The sequence below is a fragment of the Pan paniscus genome, chromosome 11 (genome assembly GCF_029289425.2).
Source record: "Pan paniscus chromosome 11, NHGRI_mPanPan1-v2.0_pri, whole genome shotgun sequence".
Lineage (NCBI taxonomy): Eukaryota > Metazoa > Chordata > Mammalia > Primates > Hominidae > Pan > Pan paniscus.
The window spans coordinates 85,721,967-85,745,679 of record NC_073260.2 but is presented as its reverse complement, the minus strand read 5'-3'; the positions used below and the strand labels follow the sequence as shown (position 1 = coordinate 85,745,679).

Genomic DNA, 23,713 nt, shown 5'->3' with positions numbered 1-23,713 from the left:
ATTTCTTTTGGATATCTACCCAGTAATGGGATTGCTACGTTGAATGGTAGTTCTCTTTTAAGTTCTTTGAGAAATCTCCAAATTTTTTTCCACAGCTGCTGAACTAATTTACATTCCCACCAACAGTACGTAAGTGTTCCCTTTTCTCCACAGCCTCACCAGCATTTGTTGTTTTTTGACTTTTTAGTAATAGCCATTCTGACTGGTATGAGATGGTATCTTACTGTGGGTTTAATTTGCATTGATCTGATGATAAGTGATGTGGAACACTTTTGCATATGTTTATTGGCCATGTTTATGCCTTCTTTTGAGAAATGTTTGTTCATATATTTTGTACATTTTTAAGTGGGGTTGTTTGCTTTTTGCTAGCCTAATTGCTTAAGTTCCTCATAAATTTTGAATATTAAACCTTTGTTGGATGCATAGTTTGCAAATATTTTCTCCCTTTCTGTACGTTGTCTGTTTACTTTGTTGATAGTTTCTTTTGCTGTGCAGAAGGCTTTTTAGTCTAACCGGATCCCACTTGTCAATTTTTGTTTTTGCTGCAATTGCTTTTAGGACTTATAAATCCTTTCCCAAGGCCAATGTCCAGAATGGTTTTCCATAGGTTTTCTTCTAGGATTCTTACAGTTTGAGGTCTTACATTTAAATATTTGATCCACCTTGAGTTCAGTTTCATATATGGTAAAATGTAGGGTTCTAGCTTCATTCTTCTGCATATGGCTCACCAGTGATCTTAACACTATTTATTGAATAGATAGTCCTTTCCCCATTGCTTATGTTTGTTGACTTTGTCAAAGATTAGATGGCTGTAGGTATGCAGCTTTATTTCTGGGTTCTCTATTCTGTTCCATTGTTCTATGTGTCTGTTTTAATACCAGTACCAGACTGTTGAGGTTACTGTAACCTTTTAGTTTGAAGTTGGGTAATGTGATACCTCTGGCTTTGTTCTTTTTGCTTTGGATTGCTCTGGCTATTTTGAATTATTTTTCTATTTTCTTTAAGTTCACTTAGCTCTTTCGGTGGTATTTTCAGATGTCAACAGTGGTTCAAATAGATGATTCTGCAGACGAATGTCCTATTTCACCATCTTGCTGGCATCTGTACACTTGCCTTGTTTATTCTTGAATGAACATTCTTCAAAGTAAAATTTTGAATTACATCATTTTATTATGGGTTAAATTAGAGAGGATTAACATCTTTACATTACTGAGTCTTCATATCCATAAATGAGAATTTACGCAGATCTCTTTATATACCTCATAGTAATGTTTTAACCTTTTCTTTTCCCGTGTAGCTTGTACATTTCTTACCCCTCTCCTGCCTGCCAGTGGTATTTTATGCCTTATAAATCTATTATAAACAGTATTTGCTTCTTTTCATTTTAACTGATAACTTATACAAAGGGAGGTATTTCTGATTATTAAATTAATTTCCAAAAAAAAGTATTAAAAACTGTCAGCTGTTGAATCCTTTTTTTTTTTTTTTTTTTTTTTTTTTGAGACAGAGTTTCACTCTTGTTGCCCAGGCTAGAGAGCAGTGGCATGATCTCGGCTCACCACAACCTCTGCCTCCCGGGTTCAAGTGATTCTCCTGACTCAGCCTTCTGAGTAGCTGGGATTACAGGCGCCCGCCACCACGTCTGGCTAATTTTTTTGTATTTTTAGTAGAGATGGGGTTTCAGCATGTTGGCCAGGCTGGTCTCGAACTCCTGACATCAAGGTGATCAACCTCCCAAAGTGCTGGGATTACAGGCATGAGGCACCACGCCGGCCTAGGTGATTTTCTTATGTGCGTTTTCAAGGATCAAATAATAATAATTTTTACTTGGTTCCTATTTTTTATGCCTCTTGTTTAGTCTCTTCTCTAATTGAAATACTCTTTGTATCATAGGAAAATAAGGATAGACCCTAGTGAGAAGGGCCTAAAATTCTTTTTCAGGGTTACAGGAATGAAGGAATAAATAAATCTTTATTGCCACAAAATAAAGGAAACTCTAAACTCAGACTCTCTGAGACCAAATTATAAAAAAAGTCATACATAGAATTTGAGAATATCATAGCACCATTAAGAGGGAAAGAGGAAAAGAGATTATGAGGTGTTGCATTGATAATATACTGTAACGTATAAGTATTAAAACATTTTTGTATCTCTGAATAGAAATTTTAGTCAGGCCTCTCTCCTTGAACTCCTAAGACGGAGTCAAACAAAATTTTCTATTTGCTTTCCCTACTAGTTATTTTTATTTTGCCTTCTAGAAACTCATCAATTTGAAGAAATATAGTCAATATGAGTCATTTTATAAGCATCCTTATATATGTATAAATTTAAATTTTACAGTGTTTGATACACATATTCATGTTCTATTACATGTATCTATATAGATACAATCTTGTTTACGAAAATTGACATAGTATGCTATAAGTGAACAAAACTATATGAAAGAATAACAGACCATACTGCTTGTTAGAAAAAGTTTTAAATAATAGAAAAGTGCTGCAACAGAGATAAGAAGAAAAATATAACAACAAAGGTCTTATGGGAGCTTATTATCTGCCAAGTGCAGAGTTAAGCTCATTAAGTGGATAATCTTATTTTTCCTCACACAATTATGCTCATTTTATAAATGAGAAAGCTAGAACTTTGAGAAGTTAAATCACCCAACTTTACATAGTTTATAACTGATTCTTGTTCTCAAAGGCAACTCTGCGTGACTGTGAAGCCCCAGCACAGGCTCCCAAAAAAAGGGCATTTCCGTTTACTGTAATATTTAAAAATCCACAAAAACTGATTTTTCAAAAGCCTACAGTTAAAAGAAAGTTGCTCAAATATTACCTAAAATAGAATAACCTGTTAAAAAAATTGATCACAATGAAAGAGGAAAAAAAAGCAGCTCACAGGAATTTTCTACAGAGGCATACAAAGATACACTCTCTAAACAAGAAAACCATTATCTAGTGAATGTTCATCAGAAACTAGAATATTCACTTTTGTTTAAGTAAAACTTTCACTAATTATATAGAGGGTTATACTTCCTATTGAGATAATTTATCACTATAGCCAAAGTTTCAGTGTAGAAAAACACCCCTGCTCATCAGTATCTGGGATAGAAGTAAAACAGAGGATACCGCTTGAAACAAAACTGCTTAGACCAGCACACTTCTCTGATTTGTCAATGTCACTGATTTAAAAATGAAAGTTAATACCTTTTAAGATATCTGTACAATTCTAGGGCAGCTGTTTCAGAAGGTCAAATGACTCACAGCCAATGGGGAACTAGAGAGATATCTGAGGATTTGGCTGGTAAACCAGACTTTCACTGACAGGGTCCCCTTTGGGGCTGTGGTAGAGGTTCTCTTAAAAGACAGAGCAGCTTAAAGAAATCACTGAGGATTTTCACTATTACAACAACAAAATGATACTGAAGTGCTATATTGATTTTAAATTTGACAAAACTACAGAATCCCTGACAAAACAGAACCATTACTGTGGAATAAATCAGTTAGATTCTGGATCAGCCCCATTATTCTTCCTATCATCACAAGTGCTTTCTAAGATGTTGTCACCAGATTAGGGCACAAAGTGGGGAAGAGAGCTGGAAGGGCTTCTCCTTAAAGAGTATGGTTATCGTACTTCACTTCCATGCTTAATCATTTGATAACACTCACCCACAGTTGCTATTTTGGATACTCCATAAAATTCCCAGGCAGTTACCCATTTAATCTAACATAAATATGTGTTCAAATCTTTTCTGCTATTTCTCAAGGTCATGTGTTTGCCCATGGAACTTAGAGTACTGGCATCTCACTCAGTCACCGCAACAATGGCTTAAATCCTTCTTGACAGGTGGTACCTCTGTGTTCCTAGTGGCATCATACCACAGAAGGCTTCTCCCTCACACTAATGGGACTGAATCAATAACATCAGACTAAAAACATTAACCTTAGGAGTCTTATTATTCTGAAAAATATAATAAAACCTTCAGAATAAAGGTTTTATTATTAAAACTCAGACCCAATTAAAATTTTACAAATGAGAAAGCTAGAACTTTGAGAAGTTAGATTACCCAACTTTACACAGTTTATAACTGATTCTTGTTCTCAAAGGCAACTCTGTGTGACTGTGAAGCCCCAGCACAGGCTCCCATAAAAAGGGCATTTCCATTTACTACAATATTTAAGAATCCACAAAAAATGGTTTTTTTCAAAACCCTACAGTTAGAAGCAAGTTGCTCAAATATTACCAAATATTACCAATATTACCAATAATCAGACCCAATTAAAATCAGAGAGAAAAAAAGTAACACAAGGCTGTGTAGCTCATGCACTACTAATATAGCCCATTGACTATTTAACTCATAGGATGCCTTTTAAAATAATTTTTATTGTGGTAAAATATATATCCCATAAAATCTACCATTTTAACCATTTTAAGTGTACAGTTCAGTGGCATTAAATATATTCACATTGTTGTTCAACCACCACCTGCATCCAGCCCCTGAACTCGTTTCATCCTACAGCTGAAACTCAAATCTTCTGAATAATTTGTGAAGTTGGCAACACACCATGCTGACCCTTAATTTGTGAAGAAGGCCCACAAGTATTAGAAAGATCCGTTTGTAGAGGTGTCACTTGATGTGACATTCCTTACTAGCACAGATCCATCTCAAACAAACTTCTAAAGCTTGGGCTACTCTGCTCAACTCTAAGTCCACATGAAGAAATGTCTCCTATTCAATTGGCGCCACATCCTAGCAGGATTTTGTGTTCTTCTTTTTTCTCTACACTTTGCTTTTCAGATGGATTTTTATCTATACATCTTTATCTATATTATGTGTATACATATATACATATATTTTGCTTTGCAGGAGGATCATTTGTGTGTGTGTGTGTGTGTGTATATATATATATATATATTAGAATTAAGTGAGAATGTTTCATAAGGACAAATACACCACTAAGTCTCTCATTCCTTTGCTATTGTAGAAATGGAGTTAGGAAACAAGGTGAAAAAGAGCCCTTTCACAGCCAGAGACTGTTTCTTTACCTTCTTGGAAACTGTAACCCTTACAGGAATTGTGCAAGAATTAAATGTGGGAGTGCTGGAAACCCAGAGCACACAGCCTTATGCACAAAGAGCTCTTCATAAATGGTAGATGGCATTAGCTTCAAGTTTAGAAACAATGTTTTCTTTTTGCTTCCTAGCCAGGAAAAGCCCTTTTGCTTCAAGCAACTAAAGAATGTTCTCTAACTTCCTGAGTGTTGTGTGTGTGTACTTGCCTCTGCTAATGTTTAGTTTGCCTTACAAGGACAATCTGCCTGACTTCGTGTTGGATAAAGGGAAGCTGTACATGAAGATGGAGAGATACAGAAGGAAACAAGCCATGATTTCAGTAACCCAGTGGCCATGACAGCCAGAGGCAGAATGAAGGCCGACTGAAACTAGATATCCGCTGACCACCTCTGGACCCACAGGTGCAGCTGTTTGGGCTGACACCACACCTGGCAGCAGGGCTGACGTGTCCTGCAGACCTGCTCTTCCTCTGACTCACTGTGTCGCTGCCCATCACTGGCTCATGGCTTGGTAGCTACCCAGCCACACCCTCAGCCTCCCTTTTCCCTACTGTCGACCAACAGTGTGTCTGGCATGTAACACACACTCAGACTGAGAATGTTTCTGTCTCTGTGCTAACTGCAGTGTCTGCCATCCTTTCCTGCTCTCTCATAGCAGGTACCGAGTCAGTCCAGACAGCTGCTGCCTCTGGGCTCAGTGCTGATCGGCAGATCTCCAACCTCTGACCTTCCTTCTGCCTCCTCCGTTAGTTCCACTCACATTTGCTCCAGTCAGGCCCGGAAAATAAAGATAACAATTAGGAACAAATACACACAGGCCATGGAAGATCTACTAATGCACTTTGTCCACTGCCCCAAAAACGTCCCATGACAGCTGGTGGACACTTTTTTAGATTTCCCAGTTAGAACGGTTCTACATTTTGGATCTCAAAAATTCTCAACACTGATAAAGACCAGTGAAACAAGAATTCAGTTATAGCAAATTGTATGCTCTTTGTCAGAAAGTTTTAAAAAACAAAGTCCAATAATATTATTCAGAGAACATTTTCTTTCTTTGCATAAAATCTTCTTAGTGAGAAGAGACAGACAGGAAAAAAACAAAATTCCATACATGGGAACAAGAAATAATGACTTCCATAAGGAAACATAAAACCAGGGAAGACACAGGCTGGAGGCGGGTGGGGTGGGGAGGGCAGTGGGAGCTGTGTGAGTGCGTGTCTGCGTGTGTGTGTTCTGTGCACATTAGGGGTTAGGTTATCTAGAAGAATTCTATCAGGAAGAGATAATTTACCCAAGAAACGAACTGAGGAAGCTATCTATGCTATAGGGGAAAATTTCAGAGATACTGAATAGCTAGTACAAAGGATGGATCTTGCTTGACATTTTTAAAGAGCAGCTAGAAGAACAACATAGCACAAAATATTTGAAGCCACAGATAAGCAGAGAATACGGTCGAAGTTGCTTATTTCTTTTTATCTAAATAAGGTCAGTTCTTTATTGAAAATGACTACATTCATATGGTGCATAAAATATGTGGCAATTTACAGCAAGAATTAAAGAAAATAAAGTTCTATAGATTTAAATTGGAAGCCAGTTGCAAAGGCAGAAGCAAGATGGGATGTGAAGCTGTGGCAATGGTCCAGGTAAGAGATGGTGGGCAACTGGGCTGTCATGGTAATAACAGAGGTGAGGAAAAGTTGTCAGACTCCACATATACTCTGAAGCTGTGACGGACATGATCTAACGACTGAGTTGACAGGATATGCCTATGGATTGATCGTGGAGTGTGAAGGAATGGAAGTCATTGGTAACTCCACGCATATTGGCTCAAGCCAACAATTGGTAAATGCTGTGATATTTACTGAGAGGTGGAAGCCCAGGGGTAATAGGTTTGGTGATGGGAAGGATATGGAGATAATAAATTTAGTTTTGGATGTGACTATTTGACATCCGAAAGGAAATGGAGTCTGGTGCTCAGAGGGGAACTTGAAACATATGTCAGGGATGGATAATAACCTGAATATATCTAATCCCAACCAGAAGAAAATTTCACAATGAATTAAAAAGTTCTGTATTTCCTTGCAGATTTAATTCTTTATTCTTTCAGAAATAAGTGAAAAATAGACATGAGGGAAAATGGCTTGTCAGTGATTGCTAATCTGGGACTATGGTTAATAGAATGTTATGGTATAATCTCTCAGCATGATTCCAGGACATGGTTAGGTGGATTTCTAAATATCTTTTCTCTCTTTCTGATTCAGAACATTTGTTCTTATTAGGCCAGGTGGTTTTTTAAGGCCATTCCTATTACTACTACTATATATATATATATACACACACACATATGGTTCTCCCAGAAAATTATCTTTTATCTTCCCTCTTCTGTTGTTTATTCTTTTGACCTTGTTTGAGTAATGGCACCTTTTAAAATGATGTAGCAGATGAAGAGATTATTCACCTCAATTGAGTCTGTGTCCTGAAACACATTTTGTTAACTGAAAGTATAATACATAATGAAGCTTGTTCTGTTACTCAGAAAAGATTCATGTATTCCTGTTGTAAGTAACAGGGATTCTCTCTTTTGAACAGAGCTTTTACTACTCTGAAGATTCCATAAATCTGGCAGTTACATCTAGTTTTCTTGGGTATTTCTCAACACAAACTCAGTCTAGCCCTTGAAGCGTCAATGTGAAGCATGTAATTAGTAAGAATGTGGATTGATATATTAATCCATTCAGATAATCAAATGTCAGTGATTGATATGACAGCTGTACAATCTCTTATCTAAAGCCTTGGTATCAGATTTGCTTTAGATTCAGATTCATTTCATATATTAGAAAGGTCATACTTTGTATACACCAAATATGAGTGACTAGGTGGTAATCACATATGTTACTATTTTTGCAATAAAATATGAATATTCACATTAAGCAGAGTAACTAAAAAATGCAAACAGCCCCAAAGTCAGTACATTCAGATTTTGCTGCTAAATAAATTTGGGTCTGCTTAGGGTTCACCATTTTAATAATTCTGCTTTTAGAATTAAAAATTGCAGATAAGCAACTGTGGATCTTTAATAATAGAAAACATTAGCATAGGTAATGGGTAAAACCAGACCAAAAAAAACAAAGCCATAAAAAGACAGAGGGAGGGCATACAAGAAATATATAAGACTGGAGAATGCATTTTTAATGTGTTCTTAACATAAAAGTAGAGGCAGCAGGATCCCTAGGAGAGAGCTGGAAATGCATTCTGTTCTCCTGGTACAGGAAGGTTAATACGATGACCCTGAGGGCAGGGGATGTAGCTGTGGTCAGGAAAAGATAATAATAAAGATAATAATGTGCTCGGAAAGATAATAAGCCTATAAAAACATAATTTTCATTAATCAAGAGTGTTAATATTTTAGGTATCAAAAATAAATCTTAAGTTATTTTAATATCATCCATTCATATCTAAAATTAATGCCTTGGTAAAGGGCAGAAACTCTAATAAGAGATGTAATTTATTGTTAAGGCAGCAATGATAAGACTGGAGGACAGCCAATATCAGCCCATCTTTTTAAGAAAATGATAAATAGGAGACAGTCAGTGAACTTTATTTCTACAGAAGTAGCTTTGATAGGAAAAATACTAGACACAAGGAACATGCCTAGTGAAGAATATGATAATTATGACTCAGCTCACATTTCCCAAGAGTATATTACTAACCTTTACCATAATTATTTGCTTATTTACTGAAAGAATGGATTAATGAATAAACAAATGGAGAATATGTCCCTGAGATGTTGATGTAGCAGTTCAAGAAACGCGAATCAAGATGGTTACCAGTGGCAGGGAAGGGGCGTGGGGGGCTGGGGAGGAGATGGGGATAGTTATTGGGCACAAAAAAATAGTAAGAATGAATAAGACCTAGTATTTGATAGCACAACAAGGTGACTATAGTCAATAATAATTTAATTGTACATTTTAAAGTAACTAAAAGTGTATAATTGGATTGTCTGTAACACAAAGGATAAATACTTGGGATGGATATCCCATTTTATATGATGTGATTATTAGGCACTGCATGCCTGTATCAAAGTATCTCATGAATCCCATAAATGTGTACACCTGCTATGCACTCACAAAAAGTTAAAAGTTTTTTTAAAAAAAAGAAACTCAAATATCTACATAGGTATTTTATAATCCAAACTTGACAGCCTCTCTCTTTGCAATTTTACAACTTTCAGCAAATTCCCCATATTCTCTCCATCTCAGTCTGAACAGCCATTTCACATCTTACAGCTCACTGTTTTTTGTGTATCTCATCCATTATCCATGGTTTTGTTTGCATTACTTTTGCTTTCTGAAATATCCTCCTGAATTGTTTTCCAACAACCCACGAGGTAACGCTTTCTCCGAGGCCTGCCATTCTCAAGTCTCTTCGAGTCTGTGTCTTATAACTGAACACTCACAAGAACCATCTCTGGTTTGTTTTGTGGGTTCTCTCTTCAGTAGCATTAACATTTTTTTCACCATGCAAATTCTGTATAGTTGGTCATAGAGTAGGAAATGAAGCTATTAAATGGTTACAATTTGCCAGTCACAGTGATGGAGGATGAAGGAGATGCAAAGATAAAGCCCTATCCCCGAAAACCTTTTAGCTCAAAACGCTGGAAGGCTGAGTCCTGAACCCTCATAGCACTACATTTCATTGTTTTAGTCCAAAACAAGTCCTAGAGACCTGCAGAGCCAGGAAGGATCATTTTCAGTGTGGTTGTTCAAAAAAGGCATCCTGGGAGAGGATGAATTTCCCTCATTCATTCAGGAAACATTTCCTGATGTCCTAGTCCTGTTAGGCACAGTTAGGCTTTAGAGGCTGAGTTAGTTTTCCAGAACTGCTGTAACAAAGTGCCACAAACTAGGTAGCTAAAGTGATGGAGGCCATACGTCCAAGATCAAGGTGTCTGCCGGCCATGCTGCCTCCGGAGGCTCTAGGGAGGGATCTGTTCCATGCCCATCTCCTAGCTGCTGGTGCCTCCGGTGTTCTGTGGCTTGTCCATGCATTATCCCAACCCTCCCTCCTCACAGGGCTGCTTCCCTATGTGTCCTTGCACTGTGTTCCCTGTGTGTACAACTGTCTCTGGGTCCAAAGGTCCTTCTTGATGAGGACACCAGTCATATCAGATTAGGGTCAACCCTCCTGACTACATTTTAACTTGATTAACTCTGTAAAAACCTTATATCCAATTAAGGTCACATTCTGAGGTACTGGGAGTTAGGATTCCAACATATGTTTTTGGGAAACCACAAGTCAACCCAGAATAGAGATGCAGGGATGAAAGGCAGGCACAGTGACTGAAAGGAAGCTCACACTGTGAGCGGGCACCAGGAAAGTAAATCACTTGTTCCAGTGAAGCTCAACACGTTCCTACACGAGGTAAGATCATGAGAGTTGACATCTGTCATTTTAAGTGTTCTGGATTAGTAAGAACCTTAACCTTTACGCTCTTTCCCTGCAGGCTAGTAACTTTTCAGAGTAAGCAAAATTGGCAAATGGCATTGCCTTGGCTATGGTTTCCCTCTGAACTGCTTAACTTGATAACAAAAATGCTGACGGTACCTCTGTCATTGATGTATTTTTTTTTAGGAGGAAGAAAGAGCCAAATTACAAATACGATGCAGACTCTATATGAGTCTTCTCTTACAGCATCTCTTTTATAGGGAAACTGTCCACAACATTTTAAACATTATTAATCAATGCAGAGCAAGATTTTAAACAGATACAGGTTACTTTCAAACACTATGTAATAAATACTTATTATTATTATTATTATTATTATTATTATTATTGAGACAGAGTTTCTCTCTTTTTTGCCCAGGCTGGAGTGCAATGGTGCGATCTCCGCTCACTGCAATCTCTGCCTCCCGGGTTCAAGTGATTCTCCTACCTCAGCCTCCCAAGTAGCTGCAAAAGTCAAACAAAAAGTGATTACCCCGGCAAAGAGGCATTGACATATAATCAGAAACAGAAATAATGTCACTGTTATGAGGATATTTACAGATTCAGAGAATGTCACAGAGATCTGTAGTCTATGAAAAACTAGATCTGGCCAGGCGCGGTGGCTCACTCCTGTAATCCCAGCACTTTGGGAGGCCAAGATGGGTGGATGACCTGAGGTGAGGAGTTCGAGACCAGCCTGGCCAAAATGGCGAAACCCTGTCTCTACTAAAAATACAAAAAAAAAAAAAAAAAATTAGCCAAGTGTGGTGGCACAAGCCTGTAGTCCCAGCTACTAAGGAGGCTGACGCAGAAGAATTGCTTGAACCTGGGAGGCAGAGGCTGCAGTGAGCCAAGATCGTGCCACTGCACTCTAGCCTGGGTGATAACAGCGAAACTCTGTCTCTAAAAAAAAAAAAAAAAAAAAAACAAGAAAAACTAAATCTGGCTGCTTAATAAAGGACACACAATTCTTCAAGTTCAAAGTCTGTGTTCCTGTACTTGTCATACACACAGAAACTGCTCATTTATTACATTTTGAAATTTCAGTGTCTTTCAAAAACGTCAGATCAAATCAGAGAAAATAAATGAATTCAATCTACCACTCTAAAATAATGCAGAGGCAATGTTAAATTACTTTATTAAGCAAACCAAGAAAAAATAAATTATATATGATTTGTATTATTTTTTAACTTCCACACTATTTAATGGTATAATATAAGATTGTCTTTCAATGCTTTCAATGAAATAGGTATCTTACTTTCACTTAGAACATTTTTTTCAAAGTAATTCTTAAAATTCTGTTTTTCTAATAGGTTTGCAGCAATAGGTAGCAATTATTATTATTAGAAACATACCCAGATGCTTTCTTCTCGGCGATACTGCTTCCAGTTTCTCCCACCATCACTGAACATCAGGAGGTAGCTGGTCACCCAGTCGGAGCTCCCATATCCTCCTTGGGTGGCGACAGCAGTGACCTCCATTCTCTCTCCAAGGTCAATTTGCAGCCATTGGTATTTATTTGACACAAGTGGAGTCCAGCCACCAGCTCCTTTATTGAAACAGAAAAAGTATAAAAATGGTAGAGGAGGAAGTTATTTAACATAGCTGTTACTAGATTAGAAAACTATAAAATTATGAATATATATTAAGAAAATCATCGATTTACAATAGAAAAAATAGAAGAATTACATGTGACTGGATGAACCCTAAATTGTGTTCACATTTAGCTAGATGACCCCTGACATTCTAGAAGGCAGGTGTCCTACTGACTGCAGAAAGTGTTTGTTTAATGCAGGTGGCCACTAGAGCATTCCTGTCAACTTTTGGAACTAGTGTTATTTCATAGCCCTTGTGCAAGATTTGCCCTTTGCCAACATAAGAGACTAAATTCCAGTAGTAGGAAGTACAGCATTAAGCACTGATAAAACAAAGACGGTTAATATATTGACCTTGCACTCAAAGTGCTTACAGTCTCATAGGAGAAATGGATGTAAAAGAAGAGTTAAAACATAGAGTGCTTTGTGAGGCAATCCCACTTACATGTGGAATTCTAAAAAGTTGAATTCACAGAAGTACAGAGGAGAGTGATGGTTACGAGGAACTGGGGTGTGGAGGAGATATTGGTAAAAAAATACAAAAAAGGTATGGAGTAGCAAATGGTCAAGGTGAGTCTTAAGCAGGTTCTGGTGCACTCTGCTCTCTCTGGCAGTACTGCAGGGAAACTGGGGCAAGTCTCACACAGTGCTCATCCACCTTGGACAAGGAAAAGGAGACTGTCGGGTATTGAAGAAGATGCGTGCAGAGCAGAAAATTTGCTTTTTGCTCTGACCAATGCCAAATCTGAAACAAAAACATAGGCATGTCCGCTGATGTTTTATTGATGTTTGTTATTTTTCTAGTCTAACAGAATTAGGGGACACTCGATATTCAGAGAAGGACTGTGTGGTAGATAGAGCTCCCTCTCCCCTCTCCCCTCTCCCCTCTCCCCTCTCCCCTCCCCCCTCCCCCGTCTCCCCTCTCCCCTCTCCCCTCTCCCCTCTTTCCACGGTCTCCCTCTGATGCCGAGCCGAAGCTGGACGGTACTGCTGCCATCTCAGCTCACTGCAACCTCCCGCCCGATTCTCCTGCCTCAGCCTGCCGAGTGCCTGCGATTGCAGGCGTGCGCCGCCACGCCTGACTGGTTTTCGAATTTTTTTGGTGGAGACGGGGTTTCGATGTGTCGGCTGGGCTGGTCTCCAGCTCCTAACCGCGAGTGATCCGCCAGCCTCGGCCTCCCGAGGTGCCGGGATTGCAGACGGAGTCTCGTTAACTCAGTGCTCAATGGCGCCCAGGCTGGAGTGCAGTGGCGTGATCTCGGCTCGCTACAACCACCTCCCAGCCGCCTGCCTTGGCCTCCCTAAGTGCCGAGATTGCAGCCTCTGCCTGGCAGCCACCCCGTCTGGGAAGTGAGGAGCGTCTCCGCCTGACTGCCCATCGTCTGGGATGTGAGGAGCCCCTCTGCCTGGCTGCCCAGTCTGGAAAGTGAGGAGCGTCTCTGCCCGGCCGCCATCCCATCTAGGAAGTGAGGAGCGCCTCTTCCCGGCCGCCATCACATCTGGGAAGTGAGGAGCGTCTCTGCCCGGCCGCCCATCGTCTGAGATGTGGGGAGCACCTCTGCCCTGCCGCCCCGTCCGGGATGTGAGGAGTGTCTCTGCCCGGCCGCCCTGTCTGAGAAGTGAGGAGACCCTCTGCCTGGCAACCGCCCCGTCTGAGAAGTGAGGAGCCCCTCCGCCCGGCAGCCACCCCGTCTGAGAAGTGAGGAGCGTCCTCCCTCCTCATCTGGGAGGGAGGTGGGGGGGTCAGCCCCCCGCCTGGCCAGCCGCCCCGTCCGGGAGGTGAGGGGCACCTCTGCCCGGCTGCCCCTACCGGGAAGTGAGGAGCCCCTCTGCCCGGCCAGCCGCCTCGTCCGGGAGGGAGGTGGGGGGGTCAGCCCCCCGCCTGGCCAGCCGCCCCGTCCGGGAGGCGAGGGGTGCCTCTGCCCGGCCGCCCCTACTGGGAAGTGAGGAGCCCCTCTGCCCGGCCAGCCGCCCCGTCCGGGAGGGAGGTGGGGGGGTCAGCCCCCCTCCCGGCCAGCCGCCCCATCCGGGAGGGAGGTGGGGGGGTCAGCCCCCCGCCTGGCCAGCCGCCCCGTCCGGGAGGGAGGTGGGGGGATCAGCCCCCTGCCCGGCCAGCCGCCCTGTCCAGGAGGTGGGGGGGGCACCTCTGCCCGGCCGCCCCTACTGGGAAGTGAGGAGCCCCTCTGCCCGGCCAGCCGCTCTGTCTGGGAGGGAGGTGGGGGGGTCAGCCCCCAGCCCAGCCAGCCGCCCCGTCCGGGAGGGAGGTGGGGGGGTTAGCCCCCCGCCTGGCCAGCCGCCCCATCCGGGAGGTGAGGGGCGCCTCTGCCCGGCCGCCCCTTCCGGGAAGTGAGGAGCCCCTCTGCCTGGCCAGCCGCCCCGTCCGGGAGGGAGGTGGGGGGGTCAGCCCCCCGCCCGGCCAGCCGCCCCGTCCGGGAGGGAGGTGGGGGGGTCAGCCCCCCGCCCGGCCAGCCGCCCCGTCCGGGAGGGAGGTGGGGGGTCAGCCCCCCGTCCGGCCAGCCGCCCCGTCCGGGAGGGAGGTGGGGGGGTCAGCCCCCCGCCCGGCCAGCCGCCCCGTCCAGGAGGGAGGTGGGGGGGTCAGCCCCCCGCCCGGCCAGCCGCCCCGTCCGGGAGGGAGGTGGGGGGGTCAGCCCCCCGCCCGGCCAGCCGCCCCGTCCGGGAGGGAGGTGGGGGGGTCAGCCCCCCGCCCGGCCAGCCGCCCCGTCCGGGAGGGAGGTGGGGGGTCAGCCCCCCGCCCGGCCAGCCGCCCCGTCCGGGAGGGAGGTGGGGGGGTCAGCCCCCCGCCCGGCCAGCCGCCCCGTCCGGGAGGGAGGTGGGGGGATCAGCCCCCCGCCCGGCCAGCCGCCCTGTCCGGGAGGTGAGGGGCGCCTCTGCCCGGCCGCCCCTACAGGGAAGTGAGGAGCCCCTCTGCCCGGCCAGCCGCCGCCTCCGGGAGGGAGGTGGGGGGGTCAGCCCCCCGCCGGGCCAGCCGCCCCGTCGGGGAAGTGAGGGGCACCTCTGCCCGGCCGCCCCTACTGGGAAGTGAGGAGCCCCTCTGCCCGGCCAGCCGCCCTGTCTGGGAGGGAGGTGGGGGGTCAGCCCCCCGCCCGGCCAGCCGCCCCGTCCGGGAGGGAGGTGGGGGGGGTCAGCCCCCCGCCCGGCCAGCCGCCCCGTCCGGGAGGTGAGGAGCGCTTCTGCCCGGCCGCCCCTACTGGGAAGTGAGGAGCTCCTCTGCCCGGCCACCACCCCATCTGGGAGGTGTACTCAACAGCTCATTGAGAACGGGCCATGAAGACAATGGCGGTTTTGTGGAATAGAAAGGGGGGAAAGGTGGGGAAAAGATTGAGAAATCGGATGGTTGCTGTGTCTGTGTAGAAAGAGGTAGACATGGGAGACTTTTCATTTTGTTCTGTACTAAGAAAAATTCTTCTGCCTTGGGATCCTGTTGATCTGTGACCTTACCCCCAACCCTGTGCTCTCTGAAACATGTGCTGTATCCACTCAGGGTTGAATGGATTAAGGGCGGTGCAAGATGTGCTTTGTTAAACAGATGCTTGAAGGCAGCATGTTCGTTAAGAGTCATCACCACTCCTTAATCTCAAGTACCCAGGGACACAAACACTGCGGAAGGCCGCAGGGTCCTCTGCCTAGGAAAACCAGAGAACTTTGTTCACTTGTTTATCTGCTGACCTTCCCTCCACTATTGTCCTGTGACCCTGCCAAATCCCCCTCTGCGAGAAACACCCAAGAATGATCAATAAAAAAGAAAAAAAAAAAAAAAAAAAAAAAGACTACTTTAAAAAAAAAAAAAAAAAAGAATAAATTGCTAGCCATTAAAAAAAAAAAAAAAAAAAAAAAAAAAAAGAATTAGGGGACACTCGAAAACCACAGCTTCTTTAATAATCAATGTCTAGAAAAAGAGAGTACTCTATAAACAATTCCCAAGCCGAGGAGTCAGAACGCTTTTATTATTCCCTGGTGCTGCCACTTACCTGAAGGCTCTGATAGAAAGTCTGAAGTTCTAGACAGTTCATTATTATTCATTGACTTATACTGTGTATTTTATTATTAGGGGTTTATCATTATGTCCTCATTTGTAAAGTCTTTAGTACTTCACTACATGTCCAAAAAAGTTTGATATTATTAGAATATAGCTAGGTGTAAAAACGAATAAGTGAGGACATTATACTTTAATATAAGTTATTATGGGGAAGTGTTGAGAAATATAAATATTTATATTTAAATAATAACAATTCATATTTAAATAATAAATATAAATATTAGGCACCTATTTGAATTGATGACCACACTTAACTACTGTTTCCTTATGATTCCCAAGTTTACAGATTCTTAGAAGTCAGATTCTAAGATATTTTTGTAGTGAATCTTTGTTCAAAAATTTTTTTCCTCTGAATGTACAATAAGCACCTCTAAAGTTTATATTATATATATAGTATGTACACAGACATATATATAATTTTTGTTTGTTTTGCTTTTTATTGTTCCATGTTTTGAATTGAAGAGTCAGGAATTTGATCTAGTAGACAAGATGGAAAATTATTGGTAACCAACACTGTGCATCTGATTGACACTAAAATACTCCATTTATTTTCTTAATCCAGACAGCTAGGAGGTGGACACAGCTCTTGTTCAAAGTTAAATGTTCCGCTATAGACCAGGGGCATCCTCCACTCATGCAACATGGTTTCCTAGATCGGGCAAGATTTATTCTTGGATGATTTACAGCAATATTTATGTGAGCCCCTGCCAGAGACAGTGCACAGATTTCTTTAGCCCTCAGTAGGAACTACTTCCACAGTTTCTTCTCTCTGCTCATTCCTCCTTCCAACTTAACTTTTCAGGATGTAACAGAATTCCACCTACCCACTTCCATAATCACTGAATTTAACAATGAACACTTATCGAGCATTTGAGAACTCTAGGTCAGGCAAAGAGTTCCCTTTAAATAAATTTTGCATTTAATTCCTAACATACCTTTAAAAGACAAGGCCTCATTACTACCCTCCATATGGATGGTGGGCAGCTCACCTATGTTTACGCATCTAGCAAGGGGCCCACGAGCTTTGGATCCAGAACCTGTGCAATTAAATATTTCTATTATATTATTTTGATGATAATCATGGGATGTGGTGTTTCTCAAATAAATGTAACAAAGATGTAAAGACGTTTGGGAGTGAGCAGGTCTGGCTACCTAAGGCAGCAGCCCCCATGCAGCAGGGCAACCTCTCCTACTCCTGGTCAGGCAAGGCCTGGGTTTCGGAAAGCTGAGAGTGCAGTGCCAATGGGGTTTTCTCTACTGGCCCTTCCTGTTGACTCCACCAGATCTACTCTTCTCTCCTAAGCCTATGTAAACTTTAACTGGTGGGAGATCCTTTTGGGGTTGGTCTAACTAGCAACCAATAGTCCTAGGTACAACACTACTCAAACTGTGTATCCTTTTCTGTTTTTCTTATTACTATTTTATGGGGTTTTTTTTGTTTTGTTTTGTTTTTGTTTTTTTTGAGATGGAGTCTCACTCTGTCACCAGCCTGGAGTGCAGTGGCGAGATCTCTGCTCACTGCAACCTCCAACTCCCTGGTTCAAGCAATTCTCCTGCCTCAGCCACCCAAGTAGCCGGGATTACAGGTACGTGCCACCACGCCCAGCTAATTTTTGTATTTTTAGTAGAGACGGGGTTTCACCATGTTGGCCAGGATGGTCTCGGTCTCCTGACCTAGTGATTTGCCCATCTCGGCCTCCCAAAGTGCTGGGATTACAGGCATGAGCCACTGGGCCCAGCCTATTTTATGGCTGTTTTAAAAGAGTTGGGAGAAGGTGAAGGAGATGCTAACAGCCAACCCATCATCTTAGGCTGGATGTTGTACATTGGGAATTTTATACACAGAGCTGAAACTTCTGAGGAACTATTCAATATTTTTGGTTCTTCCCCTCATCTTGGTTAAGGGCATCCCCTTCAGCTTGTATTTCATAACCTTTCTTTGGTGTTTTCACTCCCTCTCATTCCAGGTTTAGAAAAGTAATTACTATGAGAACACATGTGGAGAAGCACAAGGAGGAAAATGAGTTGACACGGCTCTGGTGTGCTACCCTGGGGTGGTGTGTTTTCATCAGATGAAGAGGGAGCCGCTGGCCATCCCTCTTCTCAGCATCCCTCTTCTCGGCATCCCTCACAGTTTGTTAGTTTGTTGGTGTTCATGGTTGCACTCCTGGTAACAGATGACACATTTCAGTGACTTCATTTTACCTTTGATGAAGTAGTACTCAAATGCAAATAAGCTATATTTTCAGCCATTACTGATAAAGTAATGAAATTCTGGCATTACCAAAGAATTTCATCAGGATGTTGTAGCCTCAGGAAATCTGCAATCCCAGATGCGTTTTAAGGGTAAGCTGCTGTGCACACAATTTAATTAAACGCTGAGTGGAAATGGTGGGAAACACAGCTTGACTGACCTGTGCACTGCTGGATAGCACTAGTCTGTGTGCCTTTGTTAAACGCAGCTTTGATGGTTGGTATAGAAGGCCACTATGGGTAACAGAAAGAGAAAGGAGGTTGGCTGACTCCACCCCCAACTAGAGTGTAGTAATTGTCCAGTCACTCAGCCTCTCTGAGACAAAAATGTTGTCCTTTGTTTAAAAAAGAAAAGCATAAAGTTGGGAGTGGGGGGATTAACAGTCATATAAATCACGTCACAAGACTGTAAGGAAGACAATGGGATAACTGAAACTACAGCACTTTGTAACTAAATTATTATTCAAATGTGATGTTATACTCAATTTTTGTTGTCTTTAAATTAAAACAAATGAAAGTCTTCTATTTGTTAAGTCAAGATTATACATGTGCTGACTACTTTTCAACCTGGAAGTGTCTTTTCATAGTCCCTTCTAGTCTATGGTCAACAAAACTTTGTACACAAAACAGGGGAAGCAGTTATGTCCTCTAAGCTCAGCCTCTCCCCCATAACAAATGTTTCTTCTCCACTTCACCCTCCTCCCCCTGCCTCTGACAAGACATTGCACCTGAGTTAAATAAAGTGTCACAATTCTACCCCACAGATCCTATGAATTACGAAAACTCATCCCCTCCATTCATAATATATGTTCTGAAACACATGTTCCATTACTGGAATGAGATTAAAATATGCTGAGCAACTGAAACTTTCTCTTACACTTTATATGGCTTGAGGAATAGCAGATGTTATTTTTTAAAAGGTAATTCGTTTTTATAAAGGTTGATACTGGTACCACAGTGAAGATGCTGAGCTGCGCAAACTGTTTTGTCCCTAAATGTTCACACAACATAGGATTTATCTTATGTACCATTTTATCCACTTTTAAGTTTTCAAGTTCTGAGGAAATTATTAAAGTTTTGCCACTTATTTTGTAATGGAAAACAAGGGAAAAGGGGGAAGTGAGAAACTCTGAAGCATATATTGTATGCTGAGAATTCGACCAGATATTTTCAAGCATATTATCATTTTTTATTTCTAAAAGCATTCAGTGGGTTGTCTTTATCGTATCTACCTTACAGATGAGAAAATAAAATCACTAATTAAAACACATGGAAAGATATTATTTTTAAAATCAGCTTATGTTTCATTTTTATCCCTGTCCATGAATATATTCACATGATTTGTCAATCACTTAGTACTTTTTGGTTATGAATAATCTGGCATGATTATGTCTCTATTTTGTACAGTTATATCTGTTTGTTATAATTCTGCATTTACATCAGGTCAAAGTTACATTTCACTATCTGGGGCAGGGGGCTCTGTGAAAGAAAAGCAGAAACCCTACAGCTGGAGCCTTAATTGTTTCTGAATAACAACAATAAAACTTCCCATGACTATAGTATCTAGTCATAAGTGACAGCACTGTCACAGAGTATGTATTGACTTTGTTTACAGGGGAAATAATGCACAGGTAAATCATCATCATCATCATTACGATTATCATCATATCACCATAATCTTATACCTTCCTTAACTAAATTTGATGTTGAGGGCACAAAATATAAGTAAACAAAGTAAATGTTCAAAGCCAGCCACTATTAGGGACTTCTATATACCAAGCAAACACACAGTTAAGTCAACCTTGTCCCCACGAGACACTTCCCACTAAGATAACAAATTGTTTCAAATGTGATTTTATCCAGATATATTTGTTTGTTTCTTTCCTCATCTAATTGCATTTTAATTCACATTAAAAATTTCAGGTATTACCTGGGGTGAGCAGGAGGTGGGAAGTGAGATGTGAGGTAGGGACTGTCACAGCTCCTACACTCCAGTGTGATTATATGTAATTTATAGGGAAGAGGAGTGAAGCTGGCTTTAAATAAACTCCCTCATTCCACTTCTGAGATTTATAGGCTTTAAACAGCCATGCTTTTTGTCAGTAGGTCTGCCTTTTTGCTGAGGGTAATTTAAACATTTACCTGAGATCTAATTTCATTTAGAAAAAAAAAAGGGCTAACTACACAGATATAGAATCAGGTACTACAGTCTTTTTCAACTATGCTGTTTTAAAGTAAAAAATACAGAAACCCTCCCTCAGAATCTGTCTTTGTGTACATGTTCTATTTCAGCAGTATTTCCTTCAATCTTAGCAGGTTGAAGCAGAAAGAATATTCAGCCTACTAAAAATGTGTTCATAAAAAAGTACTGCAATTATGGTTAAAATCTCAGAGTGTATATAACAATTTATAAAATGTATTCTCTTACAAAATGCATCTACACTCCCTAGTAGCTTTGAAAATGGACAAAGAATAAACAAAAAAGAAATAGTAGATGTTAGACTTCAAATTAATCATATAATCATATTAAAGGCAAGTAGTACAAACACTCCTATTAAATGGCAATGATGGTCAGATTAGATGAGAAAGCAAGATCCAACTATATGTTGCCTACAAGAAACACACTTTAAATAAAAAAGGCTCAAATAGCCTAAGTGTAAACACATGGAAAAATATATATTATGCTAATAATAGTTTTTTAAAAAGCTGGATTGGCTATATTAAAGTAGATTTCAGTGCAAAAATTATTATAAAAGGTAAAGAAAATTATTTCATAATGATTAAGATGTTCTTTCATCATAGGACATAATCCTAAACATGCAAACACTTAATAACAGAGCTTCAAAATACATGAAATGAAACCTAGTAAAACTGAATGAAACAGATAAATCCACAATGACAATAGGAGATTCTAGCACCCCGTCTCGGTAACTGATTGCACAAGAAGACAGAAAATAGGGATTCAGAAGTATTAATTATCACTATCAACCTATATGATTCATTGATATTTATGGAATGTTTCACCTAACAGAAGAACATGTATTCTTTTTCAAGTTCATTTGGAACTTTTACCAAAATAGACCATTAAATGAGTCATTAAACAAGTTTCAACAAAGTTAAAATCATTTAAGTCATGTAAAGTATATCTTTGTGATATACAATAGATTAAAATAAGAAATCAACAATAGCAACTTCTCTGAAAAATCCAGGAATATTAGGAAACTAATAACACATACTTCATAATCAATGAATCAAAGAAGAAACTAAAAGGGAAATTAGCAAGTATTTCAAGCTGAATGAAAATGAAAATACAACTTATCAAAATCTATGGGCTGGAACTTCTGGCTTCTGCCCCAGGAAGTAGAAAGCTATAAGGAGCCTCATTTCCACCCTTACAACAAACTTCAAGTTCATGACCTTTTACAAATGCATTGGAGAGTTGAGCTTGCAGAACCACCACCTAGCCTAAAATCTAAAGAGATATGAACCTCACAGGGAGAGATGTGAGCAGGATCTCACCTTAGATAGATGAAACCAGAGGTCAGTAAGAAAAGTTCAGCTGGAATAGTTAACAAAATGGTGAACCCTACTGTGCAGGCTGGTGGGACAGTGAGAAATCCTTTATCACCCCAGAAGTTGGGGGAGTGTTCCCTCTTGCAGGCACTTGCTCCACTGGCCATTGGCAGAAACTCACATGCACTCCACTGAGAACTCTATTTGGCCCTCACAGAAAATATCAGAAAGAGCCCTAAAAGTTAAATGACTCAGCCTATAACCTCCGTTATCTCCACCACATCTTGATTTTTGGGTAGGTGTAGTTCCATTCATCTTGGTAACTAACTGCATAATTCAATAAAACCATCATTGTGCATTTTTTCATACATCCAATAAATTATCTGATGAGACATATAATCTCAAATTATCACTTGAGCAGGCAAAGAAGCCATTATCTTCACTTGGTGAGTAGAAACAATTAGGCAAAAGTGATGGGTGATGTGCAAACGGGGCATATGAGGAGAGGGCTGGAATGGAGTCAGGGCACCCTGAGGCTGACTGCACGCCTCTCATTGTGTTCCATTTCCCACAGATAGTGTGTTTACTTTCTTCAGGGAGTGATTAAACACGTGTATTTGTCTTTCTTATTAAATGACAATTGATATCATGCAAGGAAACACGAGAGTGAAATGCTGAGAAGTGAATATTTTAGTGAATACCAAATTATCCATCTGTATGTGATTGATTGCTCAGTCAACCAAAATCCCCTAGCCCACCCCCTAAAAAAAAAAGAGATGGTAATATTTACATTTTTCCTAAGGTTATTATGTAGTTAAACTAATTATAGTTTATGAAATTGCTGTGAAAGCCTCGTATGAAAAGAGACATGCATTTATTATTGCATGTAATAGGACACTATCAAAATATGATGCAAAAGGAATGTCCTCTAAACATTACAATAATGTTTATTTTAAGTTGCTATTAACAGAGAAATTTTTTTAGAGGCAAGCACACATCAGGTACAATGTGGGGCATCAGAATTCTGCTAAAGTTTGTCCCACTGAATTCTTTGGAAAAAATATGACAACCTAAAAAAATCCAGTTGGCAAAAATTAATGTGAAAGAAAATAGGTGAATCTGCACCATGTCCTACAGAAGTTCTGGAATGCCTCCCTTAACACTGACTTTAATAACTAATGTAGGAGAGTTGGTTATAGGACCAACTGTTGTAATTTACCGTTTTCATCATTGGTCATAGTCCTTTTGAATCAGTTTTGAAGCACAAATTAAACTGCCAGTCAGAAATTAAATGTTATTTAAGAAAAAAATTATTTTGAAATACAGCTTCACATCAATTGGCAAAGATAGTACAGAGAAGTGATGTGTACTCTTCACTTAGTTTCTACCAATGGTTACATCTTATAAAATTACAGTACAATATCAAAACCAGGAAACGATGTGTCTATGTAGTTGTATGACACGTTTAGGGTCCGTAACCCCCACCACAATCAAGAAAGAGAACGACTTCACTACCACAACAATCCTCCTCATTGGTACCCTTTACAGTTATACATAGCAACCACTAATTTGTTTTCTATCTCTATAATTTCCTCAATTCCTCAGGTTCCTAGATGGTCTGTCTTCCCTACATTTTTTCATTCTTATGTTTATTTTATATATAAAGTGCCTTTTAAAATGTACTTATCAGGAAGAATATATTAAAGACATGTACTTCATCTCTCCGGAGCAGAAGCTGG

At 41.1% G+C, this 23,713-nt stretch overlaps 1 protein-coding gene and 1 long non-coding RNA gene across 11 annotated transcripts in view; one reads left to right on the top strand and one right to left on the bottom strand.

Moving 5' to 3' along the window:
- Positions 1-20,067, top strand: part of LOC117977963 (uncharacterized) — a 50,056-nt gene extending 29,989 nt beyond the window's left edge. Inside the window, exons 4-5 of the long non-coding RNA XR_004669052.3 lie at positions 17,674-17,794; positions 18,176-20,067. This is a non-coding gene — a long non-coding RNA (uncharacterized LOC117977963). The remainder of the gene's footprint in view (positions 1-17,673; positions 17,795-18,175) is intronic.
- LOC117977962 (contactin-associated protein-like 3) overlaps positions 1-23,713 on the bottom strand; it is a 238,102-nt gene that overhangs the window by 170,534 nt on the left and 43,855 nt on the right. For all 10 annotated transcript variants that reach the window (XM_055092007.2, XM_055092009.2, XM_055092010.2 and 7 more), the window contains exon 3: positions 11,912-12,105. In XM_055092007.2, the coding sequence (XP_054947982.1) occupies positions 11,912-12,105 (194 nt within the window). The remainder of the gene's footprint in view (positions 1-11,911; positions 12,106-23,713) is intronic.